Source organism: Scyliorhinus canicula, chromosome 16, assembly GCF_902713615.1.
Source record: "Scyliorhinus canicula chromosome 16, sScyCan1.1, whole genome shotgun sequence".
Classification (NCBI taxonomy): Eukaryota; Metazoa; Chordata; class Chondrichthyes; order Carcharhiniformes; family Scyliorhinidae; genus Scyliorhinus; species Scyliorhinus canicula.
Genome location: NC_052161.1, coordinates 101711334 through 101729445, shown reverse-complemented (window position 1 = coordinate 101729445; position 18112 = coordinate 101711334). Strand labels below are relative to the sequence as shown.

The window sequence follows — 18112 nt, the reverse complement described above, 5'->3', positions numbered from 1 at the left end:
TGCATGTATTGTATGAATCACAGATTTAGGGCAGAATCTTGTGCCAGCAACAGGAATCTCAGCCACTGGCTAAGCACCCTGTGAGAACCATGCTTTATCGCTTTCCATGAAGGCCCTGCGGCAATATGTGGCAATAAGGCAGCTGATGGGCCCATGGTGGACCCTCCCCCGAAACAAGAGTTTCTGGCTGATCAGAGACCAACTGAGCGGCAGCGCAACCTGGGAACTGGTGGCTGTTGCCGGAACAACAGCCAATCAGGACCCAGGTCACAGGTGAGTGATGATGAGAGGGGATTGGAGGGGGTGGTTGTCAGGGGAGAGGGGGGAGGGAGTCAGCAGCAAGGGCTGGGGTTTGGCTCACAGCAGGTTTCCTCCCATCCGCTTCTTGATGCTGAGTCCCTCAATTAGGCACTGAATGCTTTTACACAAAGGGACTGCACCGCCCCCGCCCCCCCCCCCGCCCCCCCCCACCCCCCCCCCCCCCCCCCCCCCCACCCCCCCAACACCAACACCCCCCTCCCTCACCAACGAATGGGAAAAAGAAAGCATGCCGGGGTTTGCTTGTCATATGCACCATATGGCGAGCTCCCACCAGCCGCTGGGTTCATATCAGTGGTGACAGGATGAGGCTCTTTAATTAACCATTAATTGGTAGCACGGTAGCATGGTGGTTAGCATAAATGCTTCACAGCTCCAGGGTCCCAGGTTCGATTCCCGGCTGGGTCACTGTCTGTGTGGAGTCTGCATGTCCTCCCCGTGTGTGCGTGGGTTTCCTCCGGGTGCTCCGGTTTCCTCCCACAGTCCAAAGATGTGTGGGTTAAGTGGATTGGCCATGCTAAATTGCCCGTCGTGTCCTAAAAAGTAAGGTTAAGGGGTGGGGGGTTGTTGGGTTACGGGTATAGGGTGGATATGTGGGTTTGAGTAGGGTGATCGTGGCTCGGCACAACATCGAGGGCCGAAGGGCCTGTTCTGTGCTGTACTGTTCTATGTTCTATGGTTACTTAAAGGCCTCAATTAGTGGCAGGTCAGGAAAATCATCCACAGACACGCCCAACATCAACCCGCCTGATCAACTACACCCCTGCCCTTAAAGTCAGCTCTTCAAATTCATTGAGGTAAATAAAAAGAGATGTTAATGTCTTCTAAGCAAATAAAAAGCTGTTCACTTGAGTAAATAGCATGCATCGTATCTGCACCAATGAACTGTTCTAATTTACTTCTTAACAAATCTGCTGATTAAATTAGAATTATTAAATGATCAAACTTTAACAAATGATTTTCTAGTGTTTATTGCTGGAAATGTTCAATTTGCTGTTTGACACCATGCTCACTTATTGAGCATGTTGACTGTTTGCATTTTGACTGAAAGGAAGAAGAGTAGAATTTTAATTATGACAACTGATTAAAACACAGAAGATATCTTCATCAAACCCAGGTTGAACTGTCATCGCATGAGAATAAAACATGATTGCAATAGCTTATTTTATTTGGCAGGACTCTGAATAATAAACTCAAAGGCTAGTGTTTTATGACAATAATTCATCCTCGGTCCGTAACATTTCAATAAGAGAAGTCAGCATCTTGCACTGAGCAAAAAACACACTTACTCTCAATGGGGTCCTGTGACGCTGGATGCAGCAAAGCCCTCGGAGTACCATGATAGAGACTCAATCTGGAGTTTTCAGAAAAGGGAAAAAAAAGAACCTGTTAACTTTTTTATTTTACTAGATCAAGCAGCAGCTATAGGGTATAGCTTTATTAAACTTGCATTGAAAAGAATGTGATGAAATAAACTCCAATTCCAGATGGGATTGATAAATGCTCCAAGACAATAGCCAACTGCGGCAGATTCCAATATCTGGTATTAAAGAACGTTGAAATAGACCTGTAACTACATGGGGGCTGCAAGCCATCATGAACACAGCAATAAGGGCAATACAAAGAGGTGACAAATGCCATATTTCCCACAGGAATACAAGAATTAAATCAGATCGACTCAATCTGGATTAGCTGACTTTTTCACTCTTGCCTTGAAGGCACAATAGATTAATATATGATGGCGAAATGGTGAAGTCTTCAATGTTCCTGTCGGCCTATTTTCCACAATCTGCCTGCCAATTTCAAGTCAATTTTGTACACTCGGGGGATGGGGAATGCAAACTGTGTCTCCTTCACTGGGCAGGTTTAGGAGTGCGGTTTTGCTGAAAAGGTTTTTTTTTTAAAAAGAGGAAAAGGTAGTCATTTAAAACATCTAGTAAATAATGTCTCAGCCTGAAAGTTACAAATTAAGATATTACCAAAAAAAAATTATCCTTTTCTCTTAATATTCCAAAAATTCATCAGAAAAATAATTCAGTAATAAACAACAGTTTCATGGAATATACTGTGGACTGCAGTTTCAAAATTTAATTTACTAAATTTACACATTTACTAAAGATGCCAAATATACATCTGTCAACTGCTGCTAAAAGTCACATTTCTTGCAGTTTTCACTCTTCAGCTTATTCTCCGTGTCGAGTCCTATGCCAACTCTTGGCAATTACTTCTCCACTAAATTAGGTGAAAGAAACCATTTGTAAGGCATCAGCAAATCATCTAATACTTACTGCGAGCATGGTCAATAAAGTGAGATAGATTTAACAGCTAACAAATATAGTCTACACGGAGCAGTTTAAAATAGCGATGCTTTGGCAACGAGAGAGAGAGAGATAATTTATGAGAAACCAAGAAGATTGAACTGTATTGCTGATGAGATCAGCTTTTTAGCATTCAGGCCAGTGAAGTATTCAATAGCTCGAGGCTATATTTTAAATAAATCAAAACTGATAAATTGACTTGTGTACTATGTAACAGATCAAAGTTAACTTTTGGTGTAAATCAGCAAAAACTAACCTTACTTATGTCAAGTCATAGATTCTTTTATTAAAATTCTAATACTCAAAAGTTCTAATGAACTATATATATTTAAGTGGTACTGTAAAATTGATACTGGTGCACTGTGTTTTATCCACTGAAGTCATGATTTGAATTCCATTCTTGCTCCTCGCACTGCTTCTTGATCCGTGATGTAATTCGATGGGACAGAAGAAGGAGGAAGCATAAATTAAGCATTTGTATAAGCAGCACTTTTGGCGTAGTCAGATTCTAAGCCTGGATTTCCGGATGCCATCAGGTTAGGAAGGTTTTGCTACAAGTTTAGGTATTCAAATTATCCTATCTAACATGTGAAATTTTGGTTCGCACCAAGCTAAAAGCAGGAAGTAGCTTTGAGGTGCACAATAACCATTCAATCTTGTTCAGGGGAAAAATCAACACATCCATTTTAGAAACTCCCACAATGGCCTTCTGCCTAAAGGCACCACCCTTGTAGTCCTGGACCCTACAGACCAGAAGATACCAGCTGGACTGAGTTTCCAGACTGCGGCAGTAAGGATGTTACAATCAGTTTAGTACCAAAAGTTCAGCGAGGGGAGAAAAGCACAGCTTTTATACCTGATTGCCATCCAAATGGTTTAATGTATAAGGACAGCAGTCTTCATCAGTATCTTACCTCTGTCAGAGACTTTATTGAACTGATGTCTAAGACGTCTGCCTCCAGAGACAGCCTCTTGGCATAGTCATATGACAACAGAAAACCAGATGTGTTAATCAGACTGGTTGTATTTCAAAACCAAAACATCCCCCTTTTCATATGGCACAACAGATACAAACACAAATGTCCCCAGTAGGAAGCACACTGGTAGATAAATGTCAGGTAAAAACAGGATAGGTTTCAGCGATGATACCAATCAAGTTCAAACAGCCTAATTCTCACCACCTCACCTCGTTTTGAGACGGAGACATTCAAGTGCTAATCTAATAAAGGTTTTCAGAATTCTGAAAGGCTATGAGGGAGTATCTAGTATAAGTTATTTCCGTTGGTTTGTCAATTCTAAACAATAGGAGCATGGAGGAAGCATGATTTTGTTTCACATAGAATGTCACGTGGGGACTCGCGATTTTTGGGGTTGGGGTGGAGCCGGGAGTGCAGGAGGCGAAAGAGGCCGGTGTCCTGGCCTTTGCGTCCCTAGTAGCCCGTCGAAGGATTCTGTTACAATGGAAGGATGCAAGGCCCCCAAGCGTGGAGACCTGGATCAGTGACATGGCGGGATTTATAAAATTGGAAAAGGTCAAATTTGCCCTGAGAGGATCAATACAAGGGTTCTATAAACGATGGCAGCCTTTTCTGGACTTCCTGGCTCAGAGATAGGTAACTGGGTCAATAGCAGCAGCAACCCAGGGGGGGGGGGGGGGGGGGGGGTGCATTATTGTAGTGTTTATTCTGTAACTTTATAGTGTGTTAATTTGCGTTGTTGTTAAAATGCTGGGTTGTTCATGGGGATGGGGTGAATGTATATGATTGTTAATATTATTGTTATTTTCGGTATTTTACTAAGGTGCGTTATTGTTGTATAAAATCAAAATTTCTCAATAAAAATTATTTTTTAAAAAAAAGAATGTCACGTGGAATGTTTATACTGCAATCTTTGGAGCAGAGACCATAGCATTGTTGAAACAGGAATTGGACCAGTATTTGGAAAAGTTGAACATAAAGCAATTGTGTGTGTGTGTGTGGGGGGGGGGGGGGGGGGGGGGGGGGGTGGAATTAGAGCACATGGTCATGGTTTCCCATGTATCCACACAACATCCAAAATATCCCCTCTGAATCGCTTTAATGGACAGGAAGGTCACACACTGGTGAGTGCACAATTGGAAAACCCCCAGCCAAACGCTCCCTTTGAAGAGCTGACATGTCACAGTTGTGATGGATGAAAAGACTTTCTTCTGTGCTGTGAATTTTCCAACCCTAAAGGGAAGCACGTTCCAGGGACATTCAGTATCTTAAGGAATGGAGGGGAAAAATGGAGTGAAAAATCCATTATAAGATCATTAAACTTGCCAATGCAAGTGCTAAAGTAATTTACTTTTTTCAATAAATTGAAGAGGCTCCAGTAATCGGTAATATTATCCCCTCATCTGTGAATTAACAAATGTTGTAATTTAATGGTTAACAGTGATCTGTGATGTTCAGTGTGCTTCTTTTTTGTCAATTCAACCAGTTTACAACATTATAATGATGTTGCTGCTGCTTGTAGCTACTCCTGCCAGGAGATCTGCTGTCATGGTATATCACACTCATCTGTCTTGTGCTATCCTCACACACCACTGGAGCTTATTTGCACCGCTCTGTGATGTTCGTCATCCAACCACGCCTAGGTCGACCCCTCTTTCTGCTGCCCTCCATTTCGCCCTCCAGAAATTACTGACATTTTCTTTTTGGGATGTCAGATTTTAGAATTCTTTTTGCTGTTGCAATTGCAAGCATTTGTCTTAAGATCTGTATATGGACGTTTGCGCACAGGTCTTAGCATCCATATTTCAACGGCCTCTATTTTCTTTCAAAGATCCTTACTTATTTTCCCAGTTTCTGCGGCAGACGGGGAAATGAACAGAATGTAGAATTCATATGTTTTTCCTTGTTACATTTCTAAAACACTTCACTGGTTGTTTAGCATCCTGAGGCAGCCTGAGGTCTCAAAAGACCCAAATATAAATGTACATTCTTTCTTTTCTTTTATTAAAAATTGTACTTCCATTCTCAATGTTCAGAGACACCTGGCCTGATCACTGCCAAATAAAAGCGGTTCAAGAAGATGACTCGCCAACACATTCTCGAGGACAATTAGGAATGGCTAATAAATTCCGGCCTTGCCAACAACATCCACAGCGTGTAAACAAATTTTAAAATGCACTCTTTGTGAGTTTCAGTGCACAAAATAACATACATCCTACATTTTGAAGACCACATTTAAAAACAAAAAAGTCTTTTTTTTTGTATATTTAAATGTTCACATTGTCAGAGGCAGAAATGGTTTGGAGGATTTACCAGTCTAGCAAGCAAAGCGAGATGTAACTAAACATCATGGCAGGTTCAGTCATTAACCAAGAGTGCTTTAGACTCAGCTGAAGTAATACTTCAGCTCCCAAGCAACGTACCTCACAATGCTGGCAAAACACATCATGTTTTTCCTTGGAAATCGCAGGATATGCAGAAAGCAATTGTAACAAAACGCAAGTATCTCCTTGATTTAAAGTCAGAAGCTGGGAACTCCAATTCCCTGTTCGCTTTGGGCTTCTTGCCACATGTGCTGCCCTGGAAATGACTACAAATGCAAAGTTTGTATCTTTTCATGTCTTCAGACTGGGGACCAGCCCTGCGTACCTGCACAGACGGAAGGAGGCGAAAGGGTATGAAACTACAGGTCAGAGGTCCCAATAAGTAAAGTTGAGGAGTGGAGAAGAGGGATACACTCCAAATTAAAGACAGAGCTGCAAGGAGCAGACATGAAGCAAAGTGGGATTGCAAGAAACCCTGAAGGTTCAAGCAGAGAGTGACACCTTACTGTGGGACTTTTGAGGCAGTGATGTTCTGCTTGGCATGGCCAAAAATGTACTTGGAACGTTAAGTGTCAGTGTAATCAGAAATCCAGGGGAAAGGAATCCTTGTTGAAGCCATCTGTGCGGGAGAAACATTCAAAGGGAATTCCAAGGCAAATTCTTCAAATGTGGAGATTGGAAACCCTCGTAAGAAAGACAAAGTTTAAATGAAATTGATTAGCTCACAAAGTGACAAATGTCTGGGTGGGTCACTGAGAAATCCATGGAATCTGCTTTCGTCGCATCTTTTTGGAGCGTGATATGACTAGCTGCAATTCGTTGTTAATTCACATGAACGTTGAGTTCCCAGGCCTTTACGGCCGTTTTCACGAACGCAAACACACCTGCTCTCACCGTTCGTGAAAACGGCCGCAACGTTCTGTTCCCGACAACCATGGCCGTGCCAAGGGTGGCATGGGCCCGCGATCGGTGCTCACGAATGGTGAGAGCAGGTGTGTTTGCGTTCGTGAAAACGGCCGTAAAGGCAAGGGAACTCGGCCCATCGGATAGGGAAGAATCGCTGTTCGCCGTAAAAAAACGGCGAGCAGCGATTCATGTTGTGCGGCGGCCGTGGGGGGTGGGGGGGGGGGGGGGGGGGAGAATAGCGGGAGGTCGGGAAAAATGTCGGAAGGCCCTCCCGCTATTCTCCGACCCGTCGTGGGGGGCGGAGAATCGCGCCCCAAGGCTCTGCTACCCATACTAGGCCATGCTCTATTACCACCATCATTGTCACCCAACTAGCAACTGTTCCTTCCCTAAACCTATCCTTTTGCTGGTGAACCTCTTCTGTTACCAGTATGCAACCTCTGTGCTCCCGACTTTGCTGTGACACTAGTGGTCAGCTGGTCGCCGATCGCGGGCAGCGGGTCCGAAACCCACGCACTCTTTGTTCCTCCGCCGCCCCGCTGGATCAGTCCGCGGGGTGGCTGAGGGGCATGACGGCCCGCGCATGCGTGATGACGTCATCCGCGCATGCGCGGGTTGGAGCCGTCCAATCCGCGCATGCGTGGCTGACGTCATCGTGCGCGTCAGCCGCCGTGACCCTTGGCGCACGGGTTTAGCGACGGTCGCTGAGCCTGCGATGCCGTGGTTCACGGGGCCCCGCTGCTAGCCCCGACCGGGGAGGAGAGTCGGGTCCCAGGAGGGGGCGCGGAGGCTGCCGTGAAACACGGCCAGTTTCACGGCAGCCTTTACGACTCTCCGCATTTGCGGAGAATCGCGCCCTTGGTCTTTCCTTGTAGAGTTCAGGATGTCTCTCTTGCACCTCTGGACTCTCTACTACAACAACATCTTGCATTCATCTTCAACAAAGTAAAATGTCATGAACGAAAGCATTTTCTACTCTAGTGTCCCCACTGCATTTCTAATTGCTTTCCCTAACAGAATAGCAAGGGCAGACTACCAACATTGTGGAGTTATCATTGACCAATACTAGCCATATAAATTCCATTGTTGCAATAACAGGTCAGACTCCAGGAATTCTCAGCAAGTAACTCACATCCTGACTCCCCCAAGCTTGTCCATTATCCACAAGGCACAATTCAGAAATGTGATGGAATATTCTTCACTTACCTGGATGAGAACAGCTTCAACAACATGCAAAGAGATCGACGCCATCCGGCACAAAACAGTCCACTTAGATTGGTACTCATCCACAAACATTCACCCCATCCACTATCGATACACAGTAGCAGCCGTGTGTACCATCTACACTACACACAGCAGGAACTCACCAAGGTTCCACAGAGAACACCTTCTAAACCCAGACCACTGCCATCTAGAAGGACAAAGGCAGAAGACACGTGGGAACACCACTATTAGAAGTTCCCCTCCAAGCCACTCAACACCTCGACTTGGAAATATATTGATGTGGAGATGCCGGCGTTGGACTGGGGTGAGCACAGTAAGAAGTCTTACAACACCAGGTTAAAGTCCAACAGGTTTGTTTCAAACACGAGCTTTCGGAGCACTGCTCCTTCCTCAGGTGAAAAGATGGAAATATATTGCCGTTCATTCACTCGGTGGGTCAAAATCATGGAACTTCCCCCTTCCCCAACAACGCTGTGGGTGGACCTATATGGACTGCAGCAGTTCAGGAAGCAGATCACCACCACCTTCTTATGGGCAATTAGGAAAGAGCAATAAATGCTAGCCTCGCCTGCGAAGCCCATATCCTATGAATGGTTGTTTTATAAATGTGCTCAGGAGAGGATCAAAATACCATTGGGGACCTATATTATGGGGCCTCAATGTGCATTTATTAATGAGATTCCCATTACAGTCTGACAAGAGGCATGTCCACCACTCAATTCAGCAGCATCAAATTCTTAGCTTAGGGGATGGAACCACTGTCTTTTAATTGTTCCCCTGTCTATTTCCATAGAGCTCAACAATTGTATATACACAATTATGGTTCATGATAAAGGATGACAGAATGGTTGTTTGTGAAAACAAACATGATAAATATTTAGTTTGGCTGTCTTTGCTTCAGCCTGTACATCCTCATTTCTATTGCTGGTCACATAATATGGTCAGGCAGCATAGGTAAAATTACAAAGGTTTCTACAGGGACTGCTCCAGGCCTTCTCTGAAAGAGAGTCACTAATGTGCTTGACAAAATACAAAAAGGAAAACATCAGAGATAGGTTTGCATACAGGAAATTAATGATTTATTAGCTATGGTAATCATCACTGCACATATGTTTAGTACTTAAGTCTCGATAAAATGTTTCCAAATTCATTGAAATTCAATTTCTGTGCTAAAAAATGAGAATTACCCACTGATTTAAATTGAATAATATAAATAATGCAGTAAAATGTGAATTTCGTACAAAAATGTTTAGATTATCTGATTCAAATTAAGTAACTACAAATTAAGAGTGGAGTGCATTCAATCAGCCACCAAGATGTTCACCCACACCAACCTCTCCACAGATTCGGCAGGAAACAAGTGCTGCAGAGCTGAATTCTATTATTCTCATCTTAGCTATCTATTGATTCTGTGTCAAATGAGTTAAGCACAGATTTAAATCAACTCATATCACTGAAGAGGAAGAATTTGCAGGGTTCCTGGGAGAAGGTGGGAGAATGGCACTAAGCGAATTGTTCATTTGGAGAGCCGGTTCAGGCACAATAGGCTAAATGGTCTCCTTCTGCATCGTAACGATTCAGTGATTCTGTCATTAGTTATGACAACAAACCACCAACACATCCTACCATCTACCGTCGCATCAAAAGGCAACAAATTTGAAATAAATTTGGGTAAATTTCCATGTTCACTGCCTGGTAATAATCTGGTAGAACAAAACGCACTCTCATTGGAACTGAAATCAATGGAATAAAAATCAAGCTGGCTATATAATGGGTGGGCAACCTGCTCTACCAGATTATTGCCCGAGCAGTGAAGACTAAAATTTAGCCCACTGAGTCCGCAGGTCGCAGCAACAGGAGAGGTTTATCTGTGCATGAAGGTTGAGAAGTTGTTGGATTTATTATTGACAAAAGGTGGCCTTAAGATTTATTTTTTTAATTTAGAGTACCCAATTATTTTTTTTCCAATTAAGGGGCAATTTAGCGTGGCCAATCCACCTAACCTGCACATCTTTGGGTTGTGGGGGTGAAACCCACGTAGACATGGGGAGAATGTGCAAACTCCACCCAGAGCCGGGATTCGAATGTGGGTCCTCAGCACCGCAGTCCCAGTGCTAACCACTGTGCCACATGCCGCCCCAAAGTGGCCTTAAGTTGTAACAGAATTCCTGAATTGATACTGCTGACCATTAAAAAGTAATTGTACTCATCACTGATACATCCAGATTACTGGCTGGAAATTGAATGTTTAAGAAAAATTCTTGCTTTTTTTTGGGAACAAGATTCTATGGTAGTTTAAAATGAGAGAAAAGTTAGCTAACTTAAATCTGCAATTCTAGTCAACAGCATCAGTCACCTGCAACAACTATTACTGACCAAATTATCCCATACGATTCAGCTTCTCAGTGGCTGTCTGGCTTACTGCCAAGCAAGACAGATCAAAAATGCCCCCTTTGTTTACTGCTCCATACTAGTTTAGGTGCAGTCATATCTTTATATCTAGCATAAAAGAAGATAGTTGTGGATGCTGGAGGTCAATCATTTCAGTCCCAGAATATTGGTGCGGCAGTTTCTCAGGGTAGTGTCTTAGGTCCAACCACCTTCAGCTGTTTCATCATTAACCATCCCTCCATCATAAGGTCAGAAGTGAGGATGTTGTCTAACGAGTCAGTACAATTCGCAACTCCTTAGATACTGAAGCAGCCCATGTTCATATGCAACAAGACCTGGACAACATTCAGGCTTGGGCTGATAAGTGACAAGTAACAGTCGCACCACACAAGTGCCAGGCAATGGCTATCTCCAACTAGAGAGAATCTAACCATCTCCTCTTGACATTCAATGGCATTACCATTGCTTAATCCCCCACTATCAAATCCTGGGAGCATACAATTGACCAGAAACTGAACTGGACTCGCCATATAAATACTGCGGCTAGGACAGCAGGTCAGATGTTGAAAACTCTGAGAAGAGTAATTCACCTCCTGACTCCCCAAAGCCTATCCACCATTTACACGACACAATTTAGGAGTTTAATGGAATACTCACTACTTGCCTGGGTGAGTGCAGCTCCAACAAAGCAGAAGAAGCTCAACATCACCCAGGACAAAGCAGGTCACTTGATTGGTACCTTTCCACAAACATTCACTCCCTCCACCGCCAACACACAGTGGCAGCAGCGTGTACCATCTAAGGCTCTTTAGGCAGCACCTTCCAAACCCAACACCATCTCGAAGGGCACAGTCAGTGGACACCTGGGAACATCACCACCTGGAGGTTCCCCTCCAAGCCACTCACCATCCTGACTTGGAACTATATCTTCGTGCCTTCACTGTCGCCAGGTCAAAATCAAGGAACTCCCTCCCTAACAGCCCTGTGCGTGTACCTGTACCTAAGAGACTGCAGTGGTTCAAGAGGGCAGCTCACCAGTTCTCAAGGCCAATTAGGAATGGGCAAAAAATGCTGACTTGCCAGTGACACTCACATCACATGTAGGAATAAATTTGGAAAGAAGAGTATGAGTGCGTGGTGTTCCTGGATAAGGGAGGGGCAAAATGAAATTAGCAACTAATCTCTCCTGATTACTACTCAATGATCCCTCCTGTAAAGAATATCAAGTTTAAGAGAGGGAGAGATATGGCCAGAGGTATAAAGAGTCCCTGGAGTAGGACATGAACTCACAACCTCCTGACTCAGAGGTGTGAGTGTTACCCACTGAGCCACGGCTGACTGATACGGCAAAATGTAACTCCTTACATAACATACACATCTCACTCACGCTATTTAATAAAGAAGTGTCATTTTCATCACCCTGTCTTCAATTTCTGTACTCATTTGGAAAAGTTATTATGCTTTTATATAATCAGGTACCTAAGTTTTATTCACCAAATTACTCTGATAGCCTGGTTAATTAAAACAAGTGTATTTGTCTCCCTTTACCAGCTTGTGATAATTTCCACCTTGTCATGTGTTGCAACTAAAGATAGGTCTGCTCTCAATGCTGCAAAACAAATCCAGTCTGTTTTTTGGCATGACGGTCCACTACACCTTGAGCAAACAGCAACATCAAAACAGGCGATCTGGTCCTTCACCTCATTGCTGCTTATGGAATCTTCTGTGTGCAAACCAGTTGTCACGCTCCCCTATTCTGTGACTACGCTCCAAAATTACCTCACTGGCTGCAAAGCACATTGGGACATGGTGGCGAAAGGCACCATCTAATTGCAAGTTCTTTTTTTTACACATGTTGGGCACACCAAATTTAATGTGACAACAGCTAACAAAAGTTATGCTTTCTTCAAAGTAGCTGTAGATTGAAATAGTTGCACACCACAAACAGTTGTTCTGGTGTCAGCTTCAAAAATCAAAAGCTGAACATTTTTAATCAATATTTTTGCCAATTTTATTTCTGTTTGTATGTACAATGTACGCTCGTCAACAAAACTTGCACTTATATATCGTGCCTTTAGAGTGGTGGCACATCTCAAGGTTCTTAACAAGGAGGTTATCGATGGAGACTTTCAACACCGAGCCACAGAAGGTGATATCGGGACACGTGACCAGAAGCTTGATCAAAAGATGGGTTTTGAGAGGCATGTTAAAGGAGCAGGGAGAGGTACTAAGGAAATTTCAGAGCTTAGAGCCAAAGCAGCTAAAAGGCCCATCATTGAATGAGTAATTAAAATCAGGAATGCACACGATGCCAAAAATGAAGGAGTGCAGAGAACTCAAAGGCTTGTAGGGACTGGATGCGATATGATGGACCAGAGCCATTGAGGAAAACAAGGATGAAGGTTGTAAAACTGTCAGAACAGAAGCCAGTGTAGGTCAGCACGCCGAGGAGCGATGGGCTTGATGTGCAATATGACAGCAGAAGCAGAGATTTGGACAGGTACAAATTTATGTCAGATTGAAGATGGGAGGCTGGCTACAAGAGCATTAGACAACCAAGTATAGAGGTAACAAAAGCACAAATGGGGGGACGGGTTCTATGTTTGAAAGATTGTTGATTCAAAGGTGTTGAAGGACCAATGTTGCTTTATTTTACTTTGTAACCGTCAAGAATTACAGGCACGGGGCAGCACGGTGGCACAGTGGTTAGCATTGCTGCCTACGGCGCTGAGGACCTGGGTTCGAATCCCGGCCCTGGGTCACTGTCTGTGAGGAGTTTGCACATTCTCCCCGTGTCTGCGTGGGTTTCGCCCCCACAACCCAAAAGATGTGCAGGATAGGTGGATTGGCCACATTAAATTGCCCCTTAATTGGAAAAAATAATTGGGTACTCTAAATTTATAAAAAAAAAAAGAATTACAGGCACAATGTAATGCAGTATTTGCTGAAGTGGCCTGAAAAACTGCCCCAGCAGGACCTGGTAGAGAGCCACCCCTTACTGAATCTGTGTAGAAATCTTCTGCTGCCTACTTTTTGTTCATTATCAACGAAAAAGCTGCATCAGCAGCAAGTGTCAGCCTTGAGGCCAGGAATTGTGCATTCAGCCTATGTCTGCTATTCGCTGTACTTTAGACAGCTGTACCTCCTTTATCTCGTATGATTAGGGAGATTAAATAATAATTCAGTCATACCTTCAAAAAGCTGTCTAAAAAAAAATTGAATTATAAAAGGTTTTGTTTTAATTACATGAGGCGGTTGGACAGAACAGCCTCCATAATCGCCCAGTGGTACAGTGACAGATGTGCAAAGAGCACTGGAGGCAAGGAAAAGAAATGGCATCTGTTGGATTAAAGGATCAGTTTGTTCACTGACAACCTTCCAGGTTTAAAAATCTATATTGTTATATATATTATACACAACATTACAAAAGAACATTCTGCAATTATTCAGAAAATCTGGCAGCATATATGGAGAAAGGAACAGAATTAATTGTGCAGGTTGATTGGAACTAGAAAAAGTTAAAAGACATAACACATTTTAAGAGAGGACAGAGGTAGGAAAAAGGAAAGAGGGGAAATGAGAACATCAGGAAAGGTACTGGGTTTGAAAACATGTTGCCACCATCCCAGACGACCATAGGCTGCTTTCCCCTTTTGAGGGAGAGTGATGATTTAACCTGAGGGTCATCACACCTCAGGTGAGGGGCAAGATTGAGAAGGTGAAGTCTTCATGAATAATCTCAACCGGTATGGGAATTGAACTTGTACAGTTGGCATCGCTCCATATCACAAATCAGCATTCTAATCTAGGGTAAAGATTAAGTGACAAAAGAGATGAAGGGGCAAAGCAAAGGGACATGACAATTTGACAAGAAACAAAAGGTGGGTTTAGAGGAGCTGTAAATGGGAAGAATCACAACAGCTCCTATCTGAAAAATTGGGGACAGTGGTCAATCATCCTGGACTCAGGACATTGCTGTGGGAGTTCCTCAGAGTACTGTCCTAAGCCCAAACATCTTCAGCTGCTTCATCAAGGAACTCAATCATAAGGTCAGTAGTGGAGACGTCCAGTGATGTTTGCACAACGTTCAGCACCATTTGTCACTCCTTAGATACTGAAGCAATCGCATTCATATGCAGCAAGATCTGGGCAATGTGCAGACTTGGGCTGATAAGTGTCAAGTACCATACATGTGTTATGACACCCTGAGCTAGTGCATGGTCAATTCCAGCCCACTTGGCCCAGAGTCGCACCACAATTGAAATTACCTTTGGTCTCTGCCTGCCCAATAACTACAGTCACCATGTTGGTAAATTCAAACACAATTAATTTTTATTACTAATACCATGAGTAAAAAGTCAACAAATACAACTGGTTAACTATTATCTAGTTCCTAACCTTGCCATCCGCCTTTAGCCTGTGTCCACTCTCTACACATACAAGCAAGACAGACAAACACAGAGGGAAACGAGGGTGTAAAAATACGAAAAGTATCAAGATAAAAGTCGCCGGGCAGAATACAGCCTCTTGCCAATTCAGTGGTCATCAGCCAACCAATCAAATGCCTCCGATCTCTTGAGTGCCAAAAACTCAGATACTCAAAAACTAAATCTCCAATAGCACAATGTACTCATTTACAACTTATGAGTTCCTCACTTCCTCTGCTCAACTTAAAGGTATATGTCCATTAAATATCCACTGATCAAAATGATGACAACAAAGTAAAAAAAAATGGGAAATAAGGTAATCAACAGGAAGGACCTTAGAAGGCATCTAACCATCTCCAACATCTCATCTTGATATCAAATGGCATTACCATCATTGAATCCCCTATCAACATCCTATGGGTTAGCAGTGATCAGAACTGAACTGGACCTGCCACGTAATATGGCTGTTAGAGCAGGTTAAAGGTTGGTAATTCCGGGGCGAGTAACTCACCTCCTGACTCCCCAAAACTTGTCAACTATCTTCAAGGCATAAGTTAGTGCTGTGATGGAATACTCTCCACTTGCCTGGGTGTGTGAAGCTCAAACAATACTCAAGGAGTACAACACCATCCAGGATAAAGCAACCCTCTTGACTGGTGCCTCATTGACCACCTTCAACATTCGCTCTCTCCACCACCAACACTTAGTGGTAGCAGTGTGTACCATCTACAAGGTGCACGTCAGCAACTTACATTGACTCATTCAAGAGCACCTTCCAAATCTGCAACCGCTATCACCCTGAAGCTCCCCTGGAAGTTCCTCTCCAATCAACTCACCATCCTTCCTTCACTGTTGCTCGATCAAAGTCCTGCAACTCCCTTTCTAACAGCACTGTGGGTGTAACTAAACCATATAGACTGTAGCTGTTCAAGCAAGAGGCTCGCCACCACCTTCTCAAGGGCAATTTTGGAAAATGCTGACCTAGCCAGAATGCCCACACTCTGTGAACAAATAAACATAAAAAAGGTTATGAATTGAAGATAATGTTAATTGAGTCCAGAAAATTGTAGAGTGTCTAATTGAAGAATGAAATGCTGTTCCTCAAGCTTTCATTGAGTTTCATTGGAACAAGGTACAAAGTCAAAGAAGTCAGAGTGGGGGTAGAGAATTAATATGACAAGCCACCTGTAGCTCAAGAATTTTAGTTCAGATTTTCAGCATACATAATATCTTACTTTATATATATTTCCACCTCCTTTTAAGCTACAACTTCAAGCTTAACTAAGCTAGCCCACATAAACTCATGAAAAATGTGTATCGTTTCTCTTAGTAAAGAAAAATGGGCGGCACGGTGGCGCATTGGTTAGCACTCCTGCCTTACAGTGTTGCGGACTCGGGTTCGGTCCTGACCCTGAATCACTGTTCATGTGGAGTTTGGACATTCTCCATTCTCCCACAGTGTGCATGGGTCTCACCCCTACAACCCAAAAATGTGCAGGGTAGGTGGCTTGGACATGGTAAATTGCTCCTTAATTGGAAGAAATAAAGAAAGAAAGAAAGAAAGAAAAATGTACCAATTTTGCGGTGAGAAAGCAGGTTGCTATAGGTCTGCTGTCTCATGCTGCACACCAGGAAAGACTTATTGAGGTGATGTATCTATCATATCCCTCAGACATCGTGGCTCTAAGTTCGGCAACTTTCATTCTGAACCCTCCTCCTCGCTAAATCGGCCCCCGCATCTTCATCAATCGATCCCCAAATCACTTCTACTAACTCTTCTACAACTGCTGTGTATTTGTTTCTCCTCTGTTAAAGGCCTTGGGAAGGTGCTACAAAAACACAAGTTATTATTTAGGGCTTCTCTCCTTTTATGGAATAGAAGTGACATCCTTCTTGCTCCTTGGTGCTAATCCCAAAACCAGGAGTCATACAGACTCTATTTTTATCACGATGGGATGTGGGCGTCGCTGGCTAGGCCAGCATTTATTTGCTCACCTCTAATTTCCCTTGAGAAGGTAGTGGTGAGCCGCCTTCTTGAACTGCTGGAGTCCCTGTGGTGTAGGTACATCCACTGTGCTGGTAGGGAGGAGGTCGATAAAAAATTACTCAAAACATACAGTTTACCTAACAGATCAGACAATTATGCTGGGATTTTCCAGCCCCACGCACCATCGGGATCTTCCGGTCCCACCAAAAGTCACTGGGCTTTGTCAATGGACCTCTGGCTGGCTCGTTACATCCGTCACAGCAGGGCCAGAAAATCCCAGCCTTGGATTTTAGTTTTAGATTTTGTTAGGATATCGGACCAGACTCCAACTTTTGTTTGGATACCAGACGAGATCTCCAAACTATTTTTCAATTTGTAAAACTGTGAGGTAAGGATATTTCACCCCAGGAATGATGACTCTGATCAATAGGTATTTTTTATGTTGAAACAAACTTCTATTTAAAAACATAATTAACCACATTAACGTAAAAGGAATAGTTTTACAAGTAACAGTTAAACAGCTCTTTAAAAAGGAAAATTTTGAACTTACTATCTACAACAGCCACTAACTCCAATTAAGCAACTCCAATACAGTTCAAACGGCACTTATAAATTAAATTACCAAAACAGGTTACTTGCTTATCTGTGCAGATCTTTTGAGAGGGACCCTTTTTAAAAGCAGATCCAGTACACTTCTATCCTGTCAGACCCTTCGACTCAATCTAACAGCATTTGGTAAAACTGCAAACTACAGACAGACCTGGTTCCTCCCATTGATTACATAATCTGTATCCCACGAAGATGTCCTATCATCTGCTAAACTAGGACTAAATACAATCCCTCATAAATTATCTATTCTCCATGGAATCTCCGGCAGTCAAATTAATATCCTATTAGCAATATTTCTGTGTACATGTAAATGGTTACAATCAATCTGTACCGCACCTTCAATGACTCCCTAATTACAGCTTTAGCAGACACACTGCCTGCATGCATTTCAAACCAGGGTTTTGAATAACATTATTTCCACAGATACGTGTAACAATTACTACATTCCTCACAATTTCATAAAGTATAATGCTTTTTGCAGTATGTTTCATGTTTTCAAAACACATTTTTGCCTACCTAGTATCTGGCAAAATCTGTCCAACACTTTCAAAAAGAAACTGGCAATTGGAAAAGAGTTCTTTGCGAAAATAACCAATTGCATTCAAAGCGGTGTGAGAAGTGAAAGGTGAAC

The 18112-nt window shown here is 43.1% G+C and overlaps 1 protein-coding gene across 6 annotated transcripts in view; it reads right to left on the bottom strand.

Annotated features, from left to right (window-relative positions):
- Positions 1-18112, bottom strand: part of nphp4 (nephronophthisis 4) — a 591121-nt gene that overhangs the window by 449996 nt on the left and 123013 nt on the right. For all 6 annotated transcript variants that reach the window (XM_038821764.1, XM_038821765.1, XM_038821766.1 and 3 more), the window contains exon 4: positions 1608-1672. In XM_038821764.1, coding sequence (XP_038677692.1) covers positions 1608-1672 — 65 coding nt within the window. The remainder of the gene's footprint in view (positions 1-1607; positions 1673-18112) is intronic.